We start from the raw sequence: 17,500 nt of genomic DNA, 5'->3' as shown, positions 1-17,500 counted from the left end.
GAGCTCGACGTCGGCAACATTCATCACTGTCGTGAACTGGTACTGCAGCGTCTTCAGCACCGTCAGATAGGTGTAGGTGTAGAACTGCTTGATGGTTTCCTCGTCGAAGTACTTCGTATACACCACCTTTCCGTTGGCCATGAAAGTAAACTCCACGTGGACCGGCTCGTTTTCGTAATTCTTCGTCAGTGGCTCGTTCACCGTTTTGGGATCAACGTTGAACAGCTTGGGCCAGAGGAGCGAAAGTGGGTTGTGAACTCCCTCAAATTTGACATACACTGAGTAGAGATCGTACACATGATCCATGACGTACGGTGCAAAGCTGATGTAGAACTGGTTCACTTTGTTGTGCTTCGTGTCGGCTACCATGTTACCACGGATGATAGTGCCGACCTTGTGTTCCTCGTCCAGATAGTCGTAGAAGAACGATTTAGTTTCCACCGTTGAGTCGTAGTGCACAAAATCTTCAACAACCTGCTCCAGATAATGATATAATTCGGTTCCAGTATATACGTCCGAATTGACCAGACTGCGAATAGTGGTGACGTAGAAGGAATACACCTGGGGGTTCTTCTCAACCATCATAACGGGTTCCAGCTTAGAGCAGTAGTGAATGTCCTTCATCATGACAATAACCTTAATTGCGGCTACGCGCAGCTCTACTGGCATCGTCACATCAACGACAATCGGGAACACCACCTCGAACAGGGTGTCATGAGCGTGTTCCATTACCGTCATAAGTGCATAGATGACATGCACTTGCAAGTGACGATCGTAGTGCAGATCCAGCACCTGCTCACCCTTTACCAGTGGCACCAACAGTTCTCCAACCGTACCGAGCTGAATGTTCTTCAAACCGTGCAGCCACACCAGCTGATCATCAAATGTCTTGGCTTCCTTCAGCTTCTTGTAGTAAACCTTGATATACTTTTCGATTTCCGGCGAGTGCACATCATGCTGGAACGTCTTATAAACCATCGTACTGAAGGAAAGGATGGCGGCATGAGCCACATCAGGCTTGACCTGCGAATCAAAGTTAACAAAATCCTCCACGCTGTGCAGCAGCTCCACGGATGGGACGCGAACATTGACACCGAGTGAGAACAGCATACCGACAGCAACAGAGTCCTTCACCTTATGATTCTTAACCAATCCCATCACAAACTGTACGGAGTATTTGGTACCGACAGAGGGTAGTAATTTGTAAAAAATGTCCAGCGCCATCAAATCTTTGGGAGTGTTGGTCTTTGTTAACAGTGTCCAGAACTTTCCATAGTCTTCCACGGTGAATGGTTTCAGTGCCTCAATGATGCGGGTTACGATCAGACCATGCTTCGTGTCGGTTTCTTGGTTTGTAATTGGATTCTCCTGTACACAAACAAGAATGATAACCATTTTGTTACTAACTCTCAATGAATTTAGCTCAATGTAAACGAGGGCAATATCTACATACCTGCAGATACTGGACAGCTTCGTAAAGCATTATTTGAATTTTGGGCCCAGCGGTGGAAATATCAACCAATGGCGTAATGGTCGAAAGTGTCGGGTAGCTTTCTTCGAAGACGGACTCGGGTGTTTCATAGTGGACATGGTGGTACATCTAAAGAAAATAATGGTCATCACACAACATGCGAATGGCTTTCGCGCAAGTAACGAACTGTACGGTAACGAATAAATAAAAGAAACTTACCGGGAAGTTGGCAAACTCCATCATCTTGGAGGGGACCACTACTTCCATATAAAGCAGCGTCTGCTTGGTGGAGACGAACTGCTTTTGTCCACCCGTGGTGAATGGTTGGACGTACTTGGTGCTTTCTGAGTGCACCTTGGTTACGTGCACACCGTCCTTACCGTACTCCATCTCGAATTCGACTACCGGACGCACTGAATCCCAGGAGGTCCAGTTGTGGTACACGTAAGCCGTTTCCACGTTAGTGTACACATCGTATGGCATATGCGAGAACGTCGTGTAGTCAGGGGTCTTGACGACGTGCACCTTCTCATCGACCGAGTGCATAACGTACGTAACATTCACCGTTCCGTACACGGTTTCCTCGGATTCAGTGAATACGATCGGTTTGACGAACTTCTTGGTCGGCACTTTGTCAACGGGAAGCTGCAGCATACTGGCAACACCCTTCTTGATGTTAACACTCCAGAGAATGTCCGCCTTGGAGGTGAACACTTCCTTCACCATACCGAATTTGTCGTACGTTACATAGAACGGTTGCACGATAGCTTCAGCCTGCTTGGCGTACACGGTGTAATTTTCGGACGTGGGTTCCACCGGGAACGGCAGATGGCCCGTGTAGAGGAACACCTTAGGCTCAGTAAAGTACACGAACGTTCCATTGCCATTTGGGTCTAAATTAAGCAGTGAAGAGAATAGAGTGATACGGTGTAAAGAAGTGGTTATACACGTAAATGTGGGCTAGTATCTAGGCTAGGGAAGGAAGCTCTTACCGGGGCGAATATGTAGATTCGATTTCATACGGTACATCGAGCCATACTCTGGTTCCACGATACCGGTTGTAACATCGAGCACATACTGGTACACATATTCTTCATTGCCGGTACCGACAAAGACACTTTTCACTGGGCTGCTATTAGCACAGCTAGCAGCCGCTACAAGTGTAACGGCTGATGGTCGGGGAAGACCAAACATACTATTCAGATCAGCTGCAATCGCTACGTTGCAAATTGCTACTTACCTAACGCCAACCACTTCATACTGCTGCACTGCTTCTGCTAGGCACAATGTCAAATGTCGATCGTGAATTCCTGTACCTTTAGAACGTCGCCAAAGGACATCAATCGGTCAACTGCAGCTTGGAGTCTACCCATGGCGCCTTTTAAGGGATCTGCTTATCACAACGGTAACGCGGTTCCTTGTTTACCTTCACAATGCGCCGACAGATCATAGCCATAGGTCAGACGCGGGGCACAACTTCAAATCAATACATAACGATAGTCAGCCTTTATGCGTTCGGTGCGACGATGATAATTGCCATGCGCTGAGCGCGTTGCCCTACTGCAAGTTAAATAATGTAGCAAAAATTTCGTGAAAAGTTTATTGACCCACACCTCACATTGTTGCTAGCTTCTGCCGTGATAAAGATAGTCAACAGAAGTGTATGGGTGTCGAACCTTAATCATTGTTGGCAGTTTAATCGCATTTTGGGTGTGGACTTGACTATTGAGAAATATTGCACGGGCACGAAAGTTGGAATAATCATTTAAAATTATTTGGTGGAAAAAGAAAAAAAAAACTACAATAGAAAATTTGGAAAAATAGTGAAACACCTTTGGAACGTTTTCGCACACCCAATATTCCGCATCATCGGTACTGATGCAGAGTCATAATTATCATCATCATCATCATCATCATCATCATCATCATCATCATCATCATCATCATCATCATCATCATCATCATCATCATCATCATCATCATCATCATCATCATCATCATCATCATCATCATCATCATCATCATCATCATCATCATCATCATCATCATCATCATCATCATCATCATCATCATCATCATCATCATCATCATCATCATCATCATCATCATCATCATCATCATCATCATCATCATCATCATCATCATCATCATCATCATCATCATCATCATCATCATCATCATCATCATCATCATCATCATCATCATCATCATCATCATCATCATCATCATCATCATCATCATCATCATCATCATCATCATCATCATCATCATCATCATCATCATCATCATCATCATCATCATCATCATCATCATCATCATCATCATCATCATCATCATCATCATCATCATCATCATCATCATCATCATCATCATCATCATCATCATCATCATCATCATCATCATCATCATCATCATCATCATCATCATCATCATCATCATCATCATCATCATCATCATCATCATCATCATCATCATCATCATCATCATCATCATCATCATCATCATCATCATCATCATCATCATCATCATCATCATCATCATCATCATCATCATCATCATCATCATCATCATCATCATCATCATCATCATCATCATCATCATCATCATCATCATCATCATCATCATCATCATCATCATCATCATCATCATCATCATCATCATCATCATCATCATCATCATCATCATCATCATCATCATCATCATCATCATCATCATCATCATCATCATCATCATCATCATCATCATCATCATCATCATCATCATCATCATCATCATCATCATCATCATCATCATCATCATCATCATCATCATCATCATCATCATCATCATCATCATCATCATCATCATCATCATCATCATCATCATCATCATCATCATCATCATCATCATCATCATCATCATCATCATCATCATCATCATCATCATCATCATCATCATCATCATCATCATCATCATCATCATCATCATCATCATCATCATCATCATCATCATCATCATCATCATCATCATCATCATCATCATCATCATCATCATCATCATCATCATCATCATCATCATCATCATCATCATCATCATCATCATCATCATCATCATCATCATCATCATCATCATCATCATCATCATCATCATCATCATCATCATCATCATCATCATCATCATCATCATCATCATCATCATCATCATCATCATCATCATCATCATCATCATCATCATCATCATCATCATCATCATCATCATCATCATCATCATCATCATCATCATCATCATCATCATCATCATCATCATCATCATCATCATCATCATCATCATCATCATCATCATCATCATCATCATCATCATCATCATCATCATCATCATCATCATGCACAGCATCAGTGGCCTCCTCGTCGTAATCATGTAGAACTCGGGAGGCAGATGATAGGCGTCCTCTATCCCCAATCTGCACATCAGTTTCTTTGCGAACTTCAACGCGAGTGGATGGATCATTTGAGGCACGCTAAAATGCGCTACCGCCTAGTGCTGTTATTGTTATCTGTTGCGTGGGGTTTCCCGGCCGTTAGTCACGGTCAGAGGTTAGTATGGACAGGAGATAGCATAGCGAGGATTTCAATATAAATTAAATCGAATCATGTGTTTGCAGTTATGTCGTGGTATCATTGGACACGTTGCGAGCACACACGACATACGGTGTTGTCGTAGCGAATATTGCACCCAAAACGCAACATTTTCGCTTTGAAATTGTTGCTAACAATCAATCAATTGCACGCACTTCTGCCGTGGACATTGCTGCCAATGGATTGAAGCAAATTGATTTGAATGTGAGTAGTAAATTTTCTTGAGTGTGAAGATAAGGATCATGATCATCATAATTACGTCCCCGTGGTACATTAAATAGATAAATCAGTTGGATCCAGATGCTCTACACATGCTCCAGGTTTGGGATGCGTCCAAAGGAGTGCTATTGAATGCAACCTCAGTTGCTTGTTCCGCACGAAGCTATGTTGTACTGTTTCAAACCGACAAACCAGTCTACAAAGCTGCTGATAAGATTCTGTTTCGGGTCGTGTTTATGACTCTTGACCTTATGCCAGTACAGGAGGCGGGTATTACCATTTTCCTAACGGATCCACTGGGATCCCGATTAAAGCAGTGGTCATCGGCGCCAATGCAAAATGGTGTATTCGAAGGTAAATTCCAACTGGCTCCGGAACCCTCATTTGGAAGGTGGACTATCAACGCGAACATCAATGAACAGGTATGGATGGTGAAAAGTGAAGGTGGAGGTACGCAGCTATCAGTCACCAGATACATTTATTTATTTTACAGACTTACCGAGAAACGGTTCAAGTGGAAGAATACAGTGTACCACTATTTAATACTGGCCTTAAGAGTATCCCTAACCCATACATATACTGTGAGGATAAACAAATAGTACTTAAATTAAGTGTCAACTATGCACAAGGCGGTACAGTTCAAGGCGAGGCAACAGTTGTGATGCGAACACAGCTAGAAAACTATATACATCAACAGAAAGAAGTAGCACGAAAAGAGCTCATGATTAATGGATCCGCTCTGGTGAGGTTTCCCATGTCGTTGATATCACCCGATTGTCTGGAAGACCGCACTGTTTGGTTCGATGTCATCGTTCGTGAGTCAAAGACAAATGTTACGCAGGAAGAAACTAATACCTTCACTGTGCATCGCTCTCTCTACAATATGGAGGTGCTTGAAGAAACCAATAGCTTCCATCCGGCTGCTCCTGTACATTTGAAAGCAAGGCTTGTTTCGATTAGCGGAAGGCCACAGCCCAACGAGATTGTTATACTGAACTATACGCTCCAAAACGAGGACTTGAGCTTGGGGGAACCAATACGGCAAATTGTGCGTTTAAAAACTGACACGCGAGGAATCTTTAAACTGTCCTTTAACACCACCATAGATACAGTCGCCGTCGATGTGTCCGGCACTTACAGGAATCGAATATTTTCGTTGATGGCAGCTTATCCAATGTATGAAAGCAATGAGATTGATTATTTAGTAGCACATACCAGTCAAGCTTAGTAAGTATCACGACAATTCACTTCTTTCCGTGAATACGGCTTGAACCAATACACCCGAACTCATAGTTCCATTATGTTTGTAGTTACAGATCGAAACAGCAGGTCGATATTAATGTACGCAACAATTTCCGTACCAATCGCGTTTTCTTCGTTTGCTTCTGTAGTGCAGTGGTGTGCAATAGCGGTGTGGTACAATCCACTTCTTTGCAAAAATACCATAAGTTATCATTCCTAACACCGTCTTTGGTAGCACAGGATATGACGGTTTTAATATTTACGGTCAAGAATGATGGAGCAATTGTAAGCACAACAGTCATCGTTCGGTTTCAGCTTCAGGCTCAGCATACGGTAGGGTTTCTTGAACTCTCGGTTAGACAGATTACTTACTTTCACACCTTATATTAGTTGAACATTTCAGCTACTCGTGTCGACGATACACCTCAGAAATATAGTATCAGCATTGGGGCAGGTAACGGTGCCTATGTTGGTCTCTTCGGTGTGGAGGAACGTACTAGAATTATGTCGTCCGGTGAGAATGACCTCTCTTGGAAAAAATTAGACCGAGCACTGCAACCATTCAACGAGCAGCACGCTGATGAATTTTTGCACGATAGTTTCAAAGTAAGTATATTGGCAAGGAGCAAGGAAGGAAAATTTATAAATTTTAAAACATATTTAAGAGAGTTGGAGCCTTGCTGTTAACGGATGGATATGAACCTGATGGTGAGTGTCCAAGAATTAATCTTGATTCGAATCGATTTTACTGTCGAGTTTAAATATTTTAATTTACACGATCTATCTGATTAGTTGGACCTGTGTTAAATGCGCAAGGAAGAGTAGGTAGTATTTTTGCAGAAGACGAGGCACCCCGGGAGCATTACCCCGAAACCTGGATCTGGGAATCTGTTAGGACGTTGGAGTAAGTGCAGTAGAAAAACAAAAACATAAAAAAAATAATACACCCACTATTTTTTCTCTACTCCCAGTCAACGGATTCAGACAATCGAACGCACTCTACCAAATATTGGAATATACTATTTAATGGCCTTCGCTTTGGACTCTACATACGGTCTGCAGATAACGAAACCAGCTCGTTTGATATTTTCTAAGGATATTTTTGCCCAGCTGCACATACCACCTTCTCTAAATCGTTCGGACGAAGCGATTGGGCATTGTTTAATTCATAATTATGGCGCCTCTGTAACGGTATTCGTAGAAGTTCAACCGAACTTGGTAAACACTAAGCTAGTTCTTGGTGCGGGAGAAACAGAAAGCATACCGTTGAAGCTCTTGTTCGAGCAAGTTGGTGATGTAAAAATCATCGTTACCTTGCGCATTTCTAATGGCAGCATCATCGACACGGTCCAGCAAAAGATCTCAGTGCGTCAGAGAGGGATTGTACAGTTCGTGGAAGATGTACGTTTAATACACTTTGCCAAAATGTCGCAAACAGAGCTCAATTTATCTGTTGAACTACCAAAACAAAACATTGTCCCGGATTCTGGCAAGCTGACCTTGTCTGTAATTGGTAGGTTTTGTTACAATTGCGTTTGAAAATACTTGTCTCTGAAAATCTCATTCATTACAGGATCCTTTCCCAACCTCCATGAATACGATCTACTACCGATGGCTGGTTCATCGCACATGAACGGAAGGACAAACGTACTATTCTTTCAAACTGCACTCACTATCTATGAATACCTGCGGAATAGTGGACTTTTAAAGGCTGATAGTTTAGCTAAATTCAGTCCGCTCGTAGAGGTCGCCCTCCAAAATCAGTTGAAATTTCGGATGAAAAGTGGAGCGTTTAGCTCCCTAGGTTATGAAGTCTATGATCGCTGTGGAAGCGTTTGGCTGACAGCAAAGACGGTGGATAGCTTCATTAAAGCAACTGAATTCGTGCATATCAATGATCGAAACATCGAGGCTTCACTGAATTGGCTCCAGGAGCAAATGCTTCCCAACGGCAGTTTTAAAGAGGCATGTTCTTCGGAGTTAGATCGTGCTCAGATAAATGGAGAATACGAGCTATCGCTCGCCACCACTGTTCTCACATCATTCATCAACAATAAGTACAGTAGCAAATATAGTAATTTGCTAAATCGTACACTGACCATGCTATTGAAGGCTCCGATGGATGATGTGTACATCATTGCAAGGATTGCGCACCTCCTTACGCTAATGAAACATCCTTCTCGATTCACTGTGATCGAGCAATTAAACAAACAAGTCATTGATGTAGATGGTGCTTTCCGTTATTGGTTGGAACGGAAACATCCTAACAAGGAACCTTCACAGCGTGACACAGAAACCACTGCTTACGCACTGCTGGCAAATATCAATGAAGGGACTATGGCATCAGAGAATATCAAACGTGTGGCACAATGGCTCTATAAACGTTGCTTTTCCGCCAATCGCTTTATTGTCACTGCAGAAAATTTGATCGGTTTGCAGGCTCTCGGAGAGGTGGCTAAGCGCATTGTAGTTTCAGAAACCAACATTTCAATAACGCTTCCGTCAATGCAAAACATTGTCGTCAATGAAATCAATCGAGATCTTTTGCAGACACTTCCCTTAACGAGAGCAACTCCTAGGGCCATGGTGTCCGTAACAGGATTGGGCTCGGCATGGGTGAAGCTAAGCTATAAGTATAACGTGGCATAAGAAATGGAAAAGAAACAAATGAAACCAAGAAACAAACTCTGCTATCCAATGAATTAATAAACGATCTAGCTTTTTATCAACGCTGCGATTGTATTTTATTTTATCTATCAATGCCTATTATTTTAAACAATTTAACAGACATTATTTTTCCGAACATATTTTAGCTAGAGCTTCATTCGGTGCGCTTAAATCTAGTCGCATGAATCTCATTTCAAGGTCAATGTTAATGTTTACATCGCTCGCCGGTCTCTTTAATCTCTCCCCTTTAAATCTCTCGCTACAATTCTCTCGGATTCGCTGAGCACGGCTGATAGAACGTATACAGTGATCGGCAGAAGTAAAAATATATCTTTAGATTTCTTTAGATTCATCGACATCGACTGAAAATTTATAATTTTTGGATCAGCTGAAAGTTGCTTGAGTGGAAAACAATGTACTCTGAAATCACACAACTTATCTTTTTTAATTTTCGCGCCTTCTCAACTAATGTTTTTTATTACTGTAGCATATATTCATATATTCACATAAATAAATAAAATTACTTCTTTCTATAAGCCAAAAATAAGCTTAAATCAAACAAAAGTAAAATCTGGGGATGTTCTTACTTACAAGGAACTTACTTATGCCGGTCACTGTAATTCTCTCGCAACGACTCTCCCGGAATCGGCGGGGCATGGGAGATAAAACGCGAATGCCACCCAATTCTCACTGTGTTCATGCCACGGAATCTATAAATTCAACTGATTCTTGCCGGCGTAGTTTCCGTGCGTATCAGGTTACCGTGCAGTGTGCGTACAACCAAGTGCTCCAAGTTTATAATTTTCTGTACCTTTTACACGACATACGAAGAACTTTACATTTAGCTATCATGTTTAACCAAGGTCAAGGTTTATCTAAAGCGTTTAGAAACAGTGCAGTTCGTATGGCAATGCCTATTGAATCGAAAAAAGAAGATCACAATAAAGGGTGAGTAACAGGCAGACCGATACATTTGTGCGTTGCGTTGAAAAAACTGAACCGATGAGTCATGCGGGTGACGCTTACCAGTGTTTCGAATGGAGATTGAATGCATATTTTTGGATGTGCCGAAGCGCTGGTGTATATTTGAGTATCTATACTAATGGATGCGTAATTTATCGCCCCTTTCCCAGGCACTATGCTGTTGTTGGTGCTAAAATTATACGACCAAACTCTGAGTATCGAGTAACGGTTACGAGTTTTGAACTGACCGATAAGCTGGAAATTTGTGTATCGCTGGTCTCGAAGGGTAACGTTATTGAGAGTAAAAATGTTTCACTGGAGAGAAATGATCACCAAACGATCGTTTTTCAGGTATGTCACTTTTTTATGATTTTTGATTTTTCAAAAATATGCAAAACCTAACGATAATGGGTTTATTTCAGCTCGGCTCGATTCCGGAGGATAAATATCATCTGGTCGCAGAAGGAAAGTCCGGAATCGTGTTCCGGAAGGAGGCTGATCTGGAATATGACGATAAGTTCTGCTCGGTTCTGTTGCAAACTGATAAAGCTGTGTATAAACCTGGAGATACAGTGCGTTTCCGGGTGCTTGTTTTGGATCGTAACATGAAGCCCGCGGTGGCTGGCTCCAGCATGAGGCTGTACATTTGTGATGGCGCAGGAAATCGAGTCAAGCAGTGGAATGATGTGAGCCTTGATAGTACTGGAGTATTTGAAGCAGAGCTTCCTCTGTCCACGGAACCAGTACTAGGTGAATGGAAGATACACGTTGAAGTGTTGGGTTTGGTAAGTCATCTGAGACATTTTTAACATTCGCAATGTAAAAATTGTAAATGTAGATTGCATCATTTATTAATTGTTTTATTTCTAGAAACAATTCAAATCATTCGATGTGGATAAGTACGTTCTTCCAACGTTTGAAGTAAGCGTGAAAGGAGATAGCTATACAACGGTTGACGATGAGATTCTTAAGGTGGCAATCGATTCTAAGTACACGTACGGCAAACCCGTTGTCGGAGAATTAACTGTCACGGTGAAGCCCGAAGAACGTTACTATTATGGCAGTAAACCCGCGACTTTGTGCCAAAAGACTGTTCCAATTAATGGTAAAACAGTGTTGGAGTTTAACCTACAGGATGAGCTCAAATTAAGCTCAGCATACAATCGAGAGTTTGTGTTCGAGGCAGAAGTCCGCGAGCAACTAACAGGACGTACGCAGAGTGGCTCCTCTACCGTAAAGATCCACGATGATCGATACACCGTTAATTTGGTGCAGGAGGCAAAGTATATTCCGGGACTGCCGTACAAAGCATGGATAAAAGTGTCCAATATTGATGGAAGTCCCGCAGAGCCTGACTCCCTCACGGTTTTGTTTCGAAACGATTCCAAAGTTCAATTAACGAACTATACGCTGGACACCAATGGCATGGCTAAATTGGATTTAAACCTGGATAACATGAAATTTAACTATCTTCGCATAGAAGTGTTGTATCGGGGAAAATCATACGAAGTGGATGGAATTAGCAAACCTCGCGAAAAGATGGATGCATTTATCAGGGTTTCCACTTCGGAGCAACAGTAAGTTGATGGGGAAGTTTGTCAATGGGGAAGACTCTTGAAAGTCTTGAAAGAAATAATCAATTGTTTTGTAGACCATCGATCGGAAAGGACCTGAAGTTTGATGTTTGTAGTACAAAACCTCTCAAGTATGTGGCCTATGCAGTCTTGTCTCGAGGAGCCGTGGTCAATGGTGGAGTTGTTGACGCCGATAATCAAACATGTACTATCATAACAATTCCGTCTGTGTATGCAATGGTTCCACGAGCAAAGTTACTTGTATTCTACATGTGCAATGATGGAAGCGTCGTCAGTAGCAATACTACAATTGAGTATCGTAATATCTTTGCGAACCATGTGAGAATCTATATCTTTGAAGTAACTAGGAACATGTAAGTAAATTAAATTATTTCTTCCGTTTCAACAGTTAATTTTAGGCATAACCAATAATGATGTTAAGCCAGGCGAGACAATTGATATAAGCGTGAAAGCGAATGAGGAGTCATTTGTTGGATTGCTGGCGGTTGATCAAAGCGTTCTCTTGCACAAATCTGGAAACGACCTTAACCGGGATTGTGTTGCAAAAGAGTTGGAAGCCTATGAATCGTCCCGCAATTATTCATACTATAATCACAATGATTTGCCTGACTTCCAGGTATGTAGATTCTACGATAATGATTCAATAAACTAATCTTCATATGTTCTCTCATTTCTTCCAGGATGCAGGCGCAGTGTTCATATCAAACGCTAACGTGGGCCGCGGTATAAATCACCGGTTTTGTTAATATGAACGATTTTTTAAAAAACAAATGGTTTATTTTTTTACAGAAGAACTTGACCATCAACCTGTGTTTTACTGTTCAGCTGTTGGTGGAGTCGCCTTTGGCGCGCCTAGGATGGCGATGAAAATGCGGAGTGCCGTAGAGCACATCGAAATGGCGGTTGCGGAAACCAAGGAACCCACTATTCGCAGTAATTTTCCAGAAACATGGATTTGGGAGAGCATTAAAAAATGGTAAAAAAGCGAACAATATGAACCACTTCTATAGTATTTTATATTTTTTTTTTATAATTCTTTTTTATGTTTCGCAGCAATAAGGATGGCGAAGTGGTGAGGAAAGTTGTGCCCGATACGGTGACTTCTTGGATTATTTCGGGTTTCTCGCTTAACAAAACGAGTGGACTTGGATTGATGGAGTCCCCTGCCAAGATAAATGTATTTCTACCATTCTTTATATCGATGGATTTGCCGTACTCGGTAAAACATGGCGAAAGTGTTCGAATTCCAGTGATTGTTTTCAACTATCTAGACGAAGACCAGATGGCGGACGTTATTTTTTACAACAAAAACCAGGAGTTCGAATTTACAGACGATTCGGAGACAAGCGTTTATGAAGGTAACACACCTTCGATGCACATTTCTCACAATGTATCTTGAGATATGATGAATCGGTAATTATTATTTCCATTGCAGATCATCACCGAAGGATGAAGGTATCATTAGCAAAAGATGGAGGCAAAACATTGTCGTTTATGATCAAACCTAAAAAGGTTGGCCATATTACACTGAAAATAACTGCAACATGTGCTCTGGCAGGAGATGGCATCGAACGGGAGCTTCTGGTCCTGCCCGAGGGAATTCCTCAGTATTCTAACCAGGCTACCTTGATCGATCTTCGCTCGACTAGCAGCCATACTCATAAACTGGACATTGATATTCCTAGCAACGCCGTGGCAAACTCCACGAAGGTATCAGTGTCAGTGATTGGTGATGTGCTTGGATCATCGATTGCCAATTTAGACTCATTAATTCGCATGCCTTACGGATGTGGTGAACAAAACATGTTGAATTTTGTTCCATGCATCGTGGTGCTTGATTACTTGAATGCTTCGAAGCGACTGACTGGGGATGATAAAATAGTATCCAAAGCCAAGCGGTGCATGGAAGTCGGCTACCAGCGAGAGCTCACGTATAAACATGCCGATGGGTCATTCAGTGCTTTCGGTGAATCGGATAAGAGCGGAAGCACCTGGTTGACGGCCTTTGTGGCAAAAGCGTTCCAGCAAGCGGACAAGTACATAAGCGTAGAGTCGGACATTGTAGACAAGGCGCTTGGTTGGCTCAGTGAAGTGCAAAGCGAGAACGGATCGTTCCCAGAGGTTGGCAACATTTGCCATAAGGATATGCAGGGAGGCGCTGCAGGAGGCTTAGCGCTGACGGCGTATACGGTGATAGCATTTCTTGAAAGTCGCGAGCATGCACAAAAGTATGAGGGGACGGTAACCAAGGCTCTGAATTACCTGAGTGAAAAAGTGCTCGAGCCATGCGATGTTTATGCACATGCTCTCGTTGCATACGCCCTGCAGATTGCTGGTCATCAGATGAAGGACGAAGTGATGACCAAGCTCGAATCCAAGGCCACGATCAAGGGCGAAATGAAGTGGTGGAGCAAGACTATCACAGAAAAGGACTCAGAAACCGTTCGCAACAATTGGCACTGTTGCCGTCCCTGTTCGGTAGACGTAGAAATGAGTGCTTACGCACTGTTGGCTTCACTCGTTTCTTCAACAGGACTAGAAAGCTTGCCTGTGATGAAGTGGCTGTTGACACAGCGAAACGATAAGGGAGGATTCCAGTCAACGCAGGATACGGTTGTCGGATTGGAAGCTCTCGCTAAGATAGCGGCTAAATTTGCATCAGACGACCTCAAAATTATGATGGAGATCAAAACCGATCAGGGTGTTCAGAGAAACTTCGATGTCAATAAGGATAACGCTCTCGTACTGCAGAAGTTGGAGTTGCCGGAAAGCATAAGATCAGTTGAGATGACGGCCAATGGAACAGGGTGTGCACTGTTCCAGCTGTCGTCCAAGTATCACATCAACGATAAGGAGAGTAGTCCCCGTTTTAAATTGGAACCATTGGCCAGCAAAGGAGAAATGGAAAGTGCCATTGAAATTTCCATAAAAACGAGCTTTATTCCTTCAGCAGATCAGCCCATCTCAAATATGGCCGTCATGGAGATCGACATGTTGAGTGGATTCATCGTCGAGAGTGATTCGATTGCAGCGCTTAAGACCCACTCTGCTGTTAAGGTTTGGATAAGCACCTTTGCATGATAATCACATATTTTACATACACTGTATTTGTTGCACTTCTCGTTGCAGAAAATTGAAACAAAGCGTGGTGATACGACTCTTGTACTCTACTTTGACAACATCGGAGAAGCTAGTGTTACACTCACTGTGATCGCTTATCGGAAACATGAAGTAACCGATGTGAAACCAGCTAATGCTATCATCTACGATTATTACGACAACAGTAGGTATCAAGCTTAATCGCAATTAAGCGTTATTCATCATGCACCCTTTCTATTTGTTGTTTTACAGCTCGGCGTTGCAGTGCATTTTATGAAATTCCTGCTTAACCATTTATAGCAGTATGCGATATGCAGGATATTATGACGACAATATGCGCTCGTTAGCATATAAATTAGTCCTACCACAGGAATCGATTGAATGAGTGTTTTAGAATATTTTATTAAACGGTGTTTAATTGTAATTATTTGTCTGCTCGTTTCAATGTTTTCAATGATTACGTATATCACATGAGCTAAAGCATAAAGCAAGCTGATAGGTGAACCCCCGCTTATGATTGGCTGCCATTTTAATAGCAAACAACCAAAATCCCCCAATGTGTGTGAATCGCGTGAACCAGTATTCTGTGTAGATGATGATAAGAAATTGAACAAACCATCATTAGAAGCGCCGCTGAGGGTGGTTTTTCCATTACCAAGCGCAAAACAGGATTGCTTGTGGATGATATTCGTGAAGCAGATGCTGTTACAAAGAACCTACGTGTAGCTACAAAACGACCATTTCGATTGAGGGTTTCAGATGGAAGAAGAGGAGGCATTTTGTTACCTGTGTTGAAAGAAACCAAATCATTTAAAAAGGACGCTCGATTAATATTGATCATATAAAAGCGGCCGGCGTCGTAAGCTGCATATAAAAAAAAAACAAACATCGGATTGACCATTGGTTGATCGTGAGAGCTTGAAAGACCGCACATACACTCGCACATGCACACGCTTCTTCAAAGCTCGATCTTCATGGAGATCGTACAAACTTCACCGAGCGCACCAAGCGTAACGTCTATAAAGCTATGCATCCGAACCGGTCGCGAGCTCAGTTCGTGTTTCGCATCCGATCCGTGTGTGTCGTGCTTGTGTGGTGACTACAGGTTTCACCCTTCCACCGTCAACCTAATGGTTTGACCGCTGGTTGTTTCGAAGTCAAGTCTCATTAGCGGGTGATTGCGCTGAGCGCGCGGATAAGCCAAAAAAGGGGGAAGCCCCCGTAGCTATTTGTCGATAGTTGAGCAGCGACCGACGTGTGGCAGCGAGAAGAGAGGGTTCCAATACGCAAATCGTGAAACAAACAAGTGCGGTACCACTGAAGAACATCCCGGACATGCGAGCGATGGAGAGGCGGACAGGAACGTCCATCCTTTGGGCATTTGGGCTCCTGCTATTGGGCTGCTGCATAACCGGTTCCCAGGCTGCGGAAGGGTTAGTATTCCGGTGCTCTTCTTCAAATCGTAGTTGTGTTAATATGAGCCCCAGAGGCCTTGCTGGTGACCAGTGATGACGAGGACGAATGAAGGATTCGGTGTGGGCAGCGACGATCGACAGGGTAACGAATGCAGCGCAAAGTGGTCTGACCACTTTTGGGTCTTCCGCTTTTGGTCAAGGAAGCACAAACAACAACCGATCATGACTCTCTCGATCTCTACCTATCTCTCTCATGCTCTCTGTTTAACTCTCTTCCACTCGCTGATGATCGTGTTAAACCTGTTAGAGGCAATCGCCACCTGGGTATTGCGTCGGTGGTTTAGAGAAGCTTCCAAAAGCTCGATCATCGATCGGATCGGATGCCGGTGATGTGAGCCGTGAGGTTGTAGTGTCTGCGTAGGATGTCGCTCTTATTATTTTACACGCTGGTTGTACCCGTTGGATTTTGCCTTTACTCATGGTGTATGACGCATGATCTCGGTCGATTTTGGCTTTGTAGTACCGTTGGCCTACGCCCTGAAACATTTGAGTCATCACACAAAATGCCAACCATATGGTGACGGAAGCAAACAAAAAACATTATTCGCCTTCAACGAACCTCTCCTTTAACAATTGAAGGATCGAGTGATGGCAGATAGTACTGGTATGCTCATCCTTACTGAGGGATCGATGCTACCCTTGACACACAACCGTACGGCCAAGGGCAATTACGCAACACATGGGATTCTATTTGTGAACGAATCTCGACACCCACGAAGGTCATGTGCAGGCATGGCCGTGCAGTAGAACGTTGGGTTACGATTAAATTAAATTATTAAGATTGCGCCGGCTATGGTTCGGTGCACTTCCGTACGCGATTGACAACAATGGTACAACAATGCTCCAATAAGCGCGTTGTAGTGAATTCTCGTACACTCTGTGATGCGCCAAGTAGAGAATAGTTGGTCTGACACACCAATATGTTTGCGGAATTATGCGAAAGTGAAATATTGCGTGTTTATTATTGACGTCAACGTTAGTTTTACTGAGAAAAAGCCGGAAGATAAAGCATTCCATTGCAACAAAAAATAAACACAGCATTTGCAAACTCGTTGCCATGATAGTGACCTATCGTCGCCTCACGTTCCTGGTAATGTTTTTCATTTTTGATCATAATCTGAGCCAAATCACGGTTCAGATTCGCCCTCAATAGCA

General features: G+C 42.7%; 4 protein-coding genes across 15 annotated transcripts in view; 3 read left to right on the top strand and 1 right to left on the bottom strand.

Moving 5' to 3' along the window:
- The window catches only part of LOC125952066 (uncharacterized), a 5,089-nt gene extending 2,270 nt beyond the window's left edge, over positions 1-2,819 (bottom strand). The window contains exons 1-5 of the mRNA XM_049681320.1: positions 2,712-2,819; positions 2,464-2,640; positions 1,691-2,364; positions 1,454-1,600; positions 1-1,368 (exon numbers count right to left, since the gene is read on the bottom strand). The exon at positions 1-1,368 is cut by the window's left edge and continues 1,526 nt beyond it. Of these exons, the coding sequence (XP_049537277.1) occupies positions 1-1,368; positions 1,454-1,600; positions 1,691-2,364; positions 2,464-2,640; positions 2,712-2,730 (2,385 nt within the window). The 5' untranslated portion in view covers positions 2,731-2,819. The remainder of the gene's footprint in view (positions 1,369-1,453; positions 1,601-1,690; positions 2,365-2,463; positions 2,641-2,711) is intronic.
- Positions 2,820-4,938: 2,119 nt separating this feature from the next.
- LOC125952071 (alpha-2-macroglobulin-like protein 1) lies at positions 4,939-9,266 on the top strand. The gene is made up of 10 exons (XM_049681326.1): positions 4,939-5,043; positions 5,112-5,289; positions 5,367-5,726; positions 5,798-6,531; positions 6,615-6,879; positions 6,937-7,152; positions 7,212-7,254; positions 7,339-7,450; positions 7,518-8,059; positions 8,120-9,266. The coding sequence occupies exons 1-10, from the start codon at positions 4,949-4,951 to the stop codon at positions 9,193-9,195; spliced, it is 3,621 nt and encodes a 1,206-aa protein (XP_049537283.1). The 5' UTR covers positions 4,939-4,948; the 3' UTR covers positions 9,196-9,266.
- A 671-nt stretch (positions 9,267-9,937) lies between these two features.
- On the top strand, positions 9,938-15,294 carry LOC125952067 (CD109 antigen-like). The gene is made up of 12 exons (XM_049681321.1): positions 9,938-10,161; positions 10,347-10,527; positions 10,599-10,961; positions 11,047-11,753; positions 11,828-12,089; positions 12,160-12,387; positions 12,452-12,494; positions 12,561-12,747; positions 12,825-13,129; positions 13,207-14,828; positions 14,901-15,054; positions 15,123-15,294. The coding sequence occupies exons 1-12, from the start codon at positions 10,064-10,066 to the stop codon at positions 15,158-15,160; spliced, it is 4,188 nt and encodes a 1,395-aa protein (XP_049537278.1). The 5' UTR covers positions 9,938-10,063; the 3' UTR covers positions 15,161-15,294.
- Positions 15,295-15,934: 640 nt separating this feature from the next.
- Positions 15,935-17,500, top strand: part of LOC125952064 (CD109 antigen-like) — a 14,969-nt gene continuing 13,403 nt past the window's right edge. For all 12 annotated transcript variants that reach the window (XM_049681304.1, XM_049681315.1, XM_049681313.1 and 9 more), the window contains exon 1: positions 15,935-16,303. In XM_049681304.1, the coding sequence (XP_049537261.1) occupies positions 16,206-16,303 (98 nt within the window). In that variant the 5' untranslated portion in view covers positions 15,935-16,205. The remainder of the gene's footprint in view (positions 16,304-17,500) is intronic.

Source organism: Anopheles darlingi, chromosome 2, assembly GCF_943734745.1.
Source record: "Anopheles darlingi chromosome 2, idAnoDarlMG_H_01, whole genome shotgun sequence".
Classification (NCBI taxonomy): domain Eukaryota; kingdom Metazoa; phylum Arthropoda; class Insecta; order Diptera; family Culicidae; genus Anopheles; species Anopheles darlingi.
Note: the sequence above shows the minus strand (reverse complement) of the source record. Positions and strands in the feature narration are given on the sequence as shown.

What these genes read in the sequence shown, in the direction of transcription:
- LOC125952067 (XM_049681321.1), top strand. Translation starts at nt 10,064, where the DNA reads ATGTTTAACCAAGGTCAAGGTTTATCTAAAGCGTTTAGAAACAGTGCA. An exon ending in ACCAAACGATCGTTTTTCAG is followed by an intron (nt 10,528 to 10,598) that starts GTATGTCACTTT and finishes GGTTTATTTCAG; the next exon opens with CTCGGCTCGATTCCGGAGGA. An exon ending in CTACGATTATTACGACAACA is followed by an intron (nt 15,055 to 15,122) that starts GTAGGTATCAAG and finishes GTTGTTTTACAG; the next exon opens with CTCGGCGTTGCAGTGCATTT.
- LOC125952071 (XM_049681326.1), top strand. Translation starts at nt 4,949, where the DNA reads ATGGATCATTTGAGGCACGCTAAAATGCGCTACCGCCTAGTGCTGTTA. An exon ending in GCACATACCAGTCAAGCTTA is followed by an intron (nt 6,532 to 6,614) that starts GTAAGTATCACG and finishes TTATGTTTGTAG; the next exon opens with TTACAGATCGAAACAGCAGG. An exon ending in TTTTGCACGATAGTTTCAAA is followed by an intron (nt 7,153 to 7,211) that starts GTAAGTATATTG and finishes AACATATTTAAG; the next exon opens with AGAGTTGGAGCCTTGCTGTT.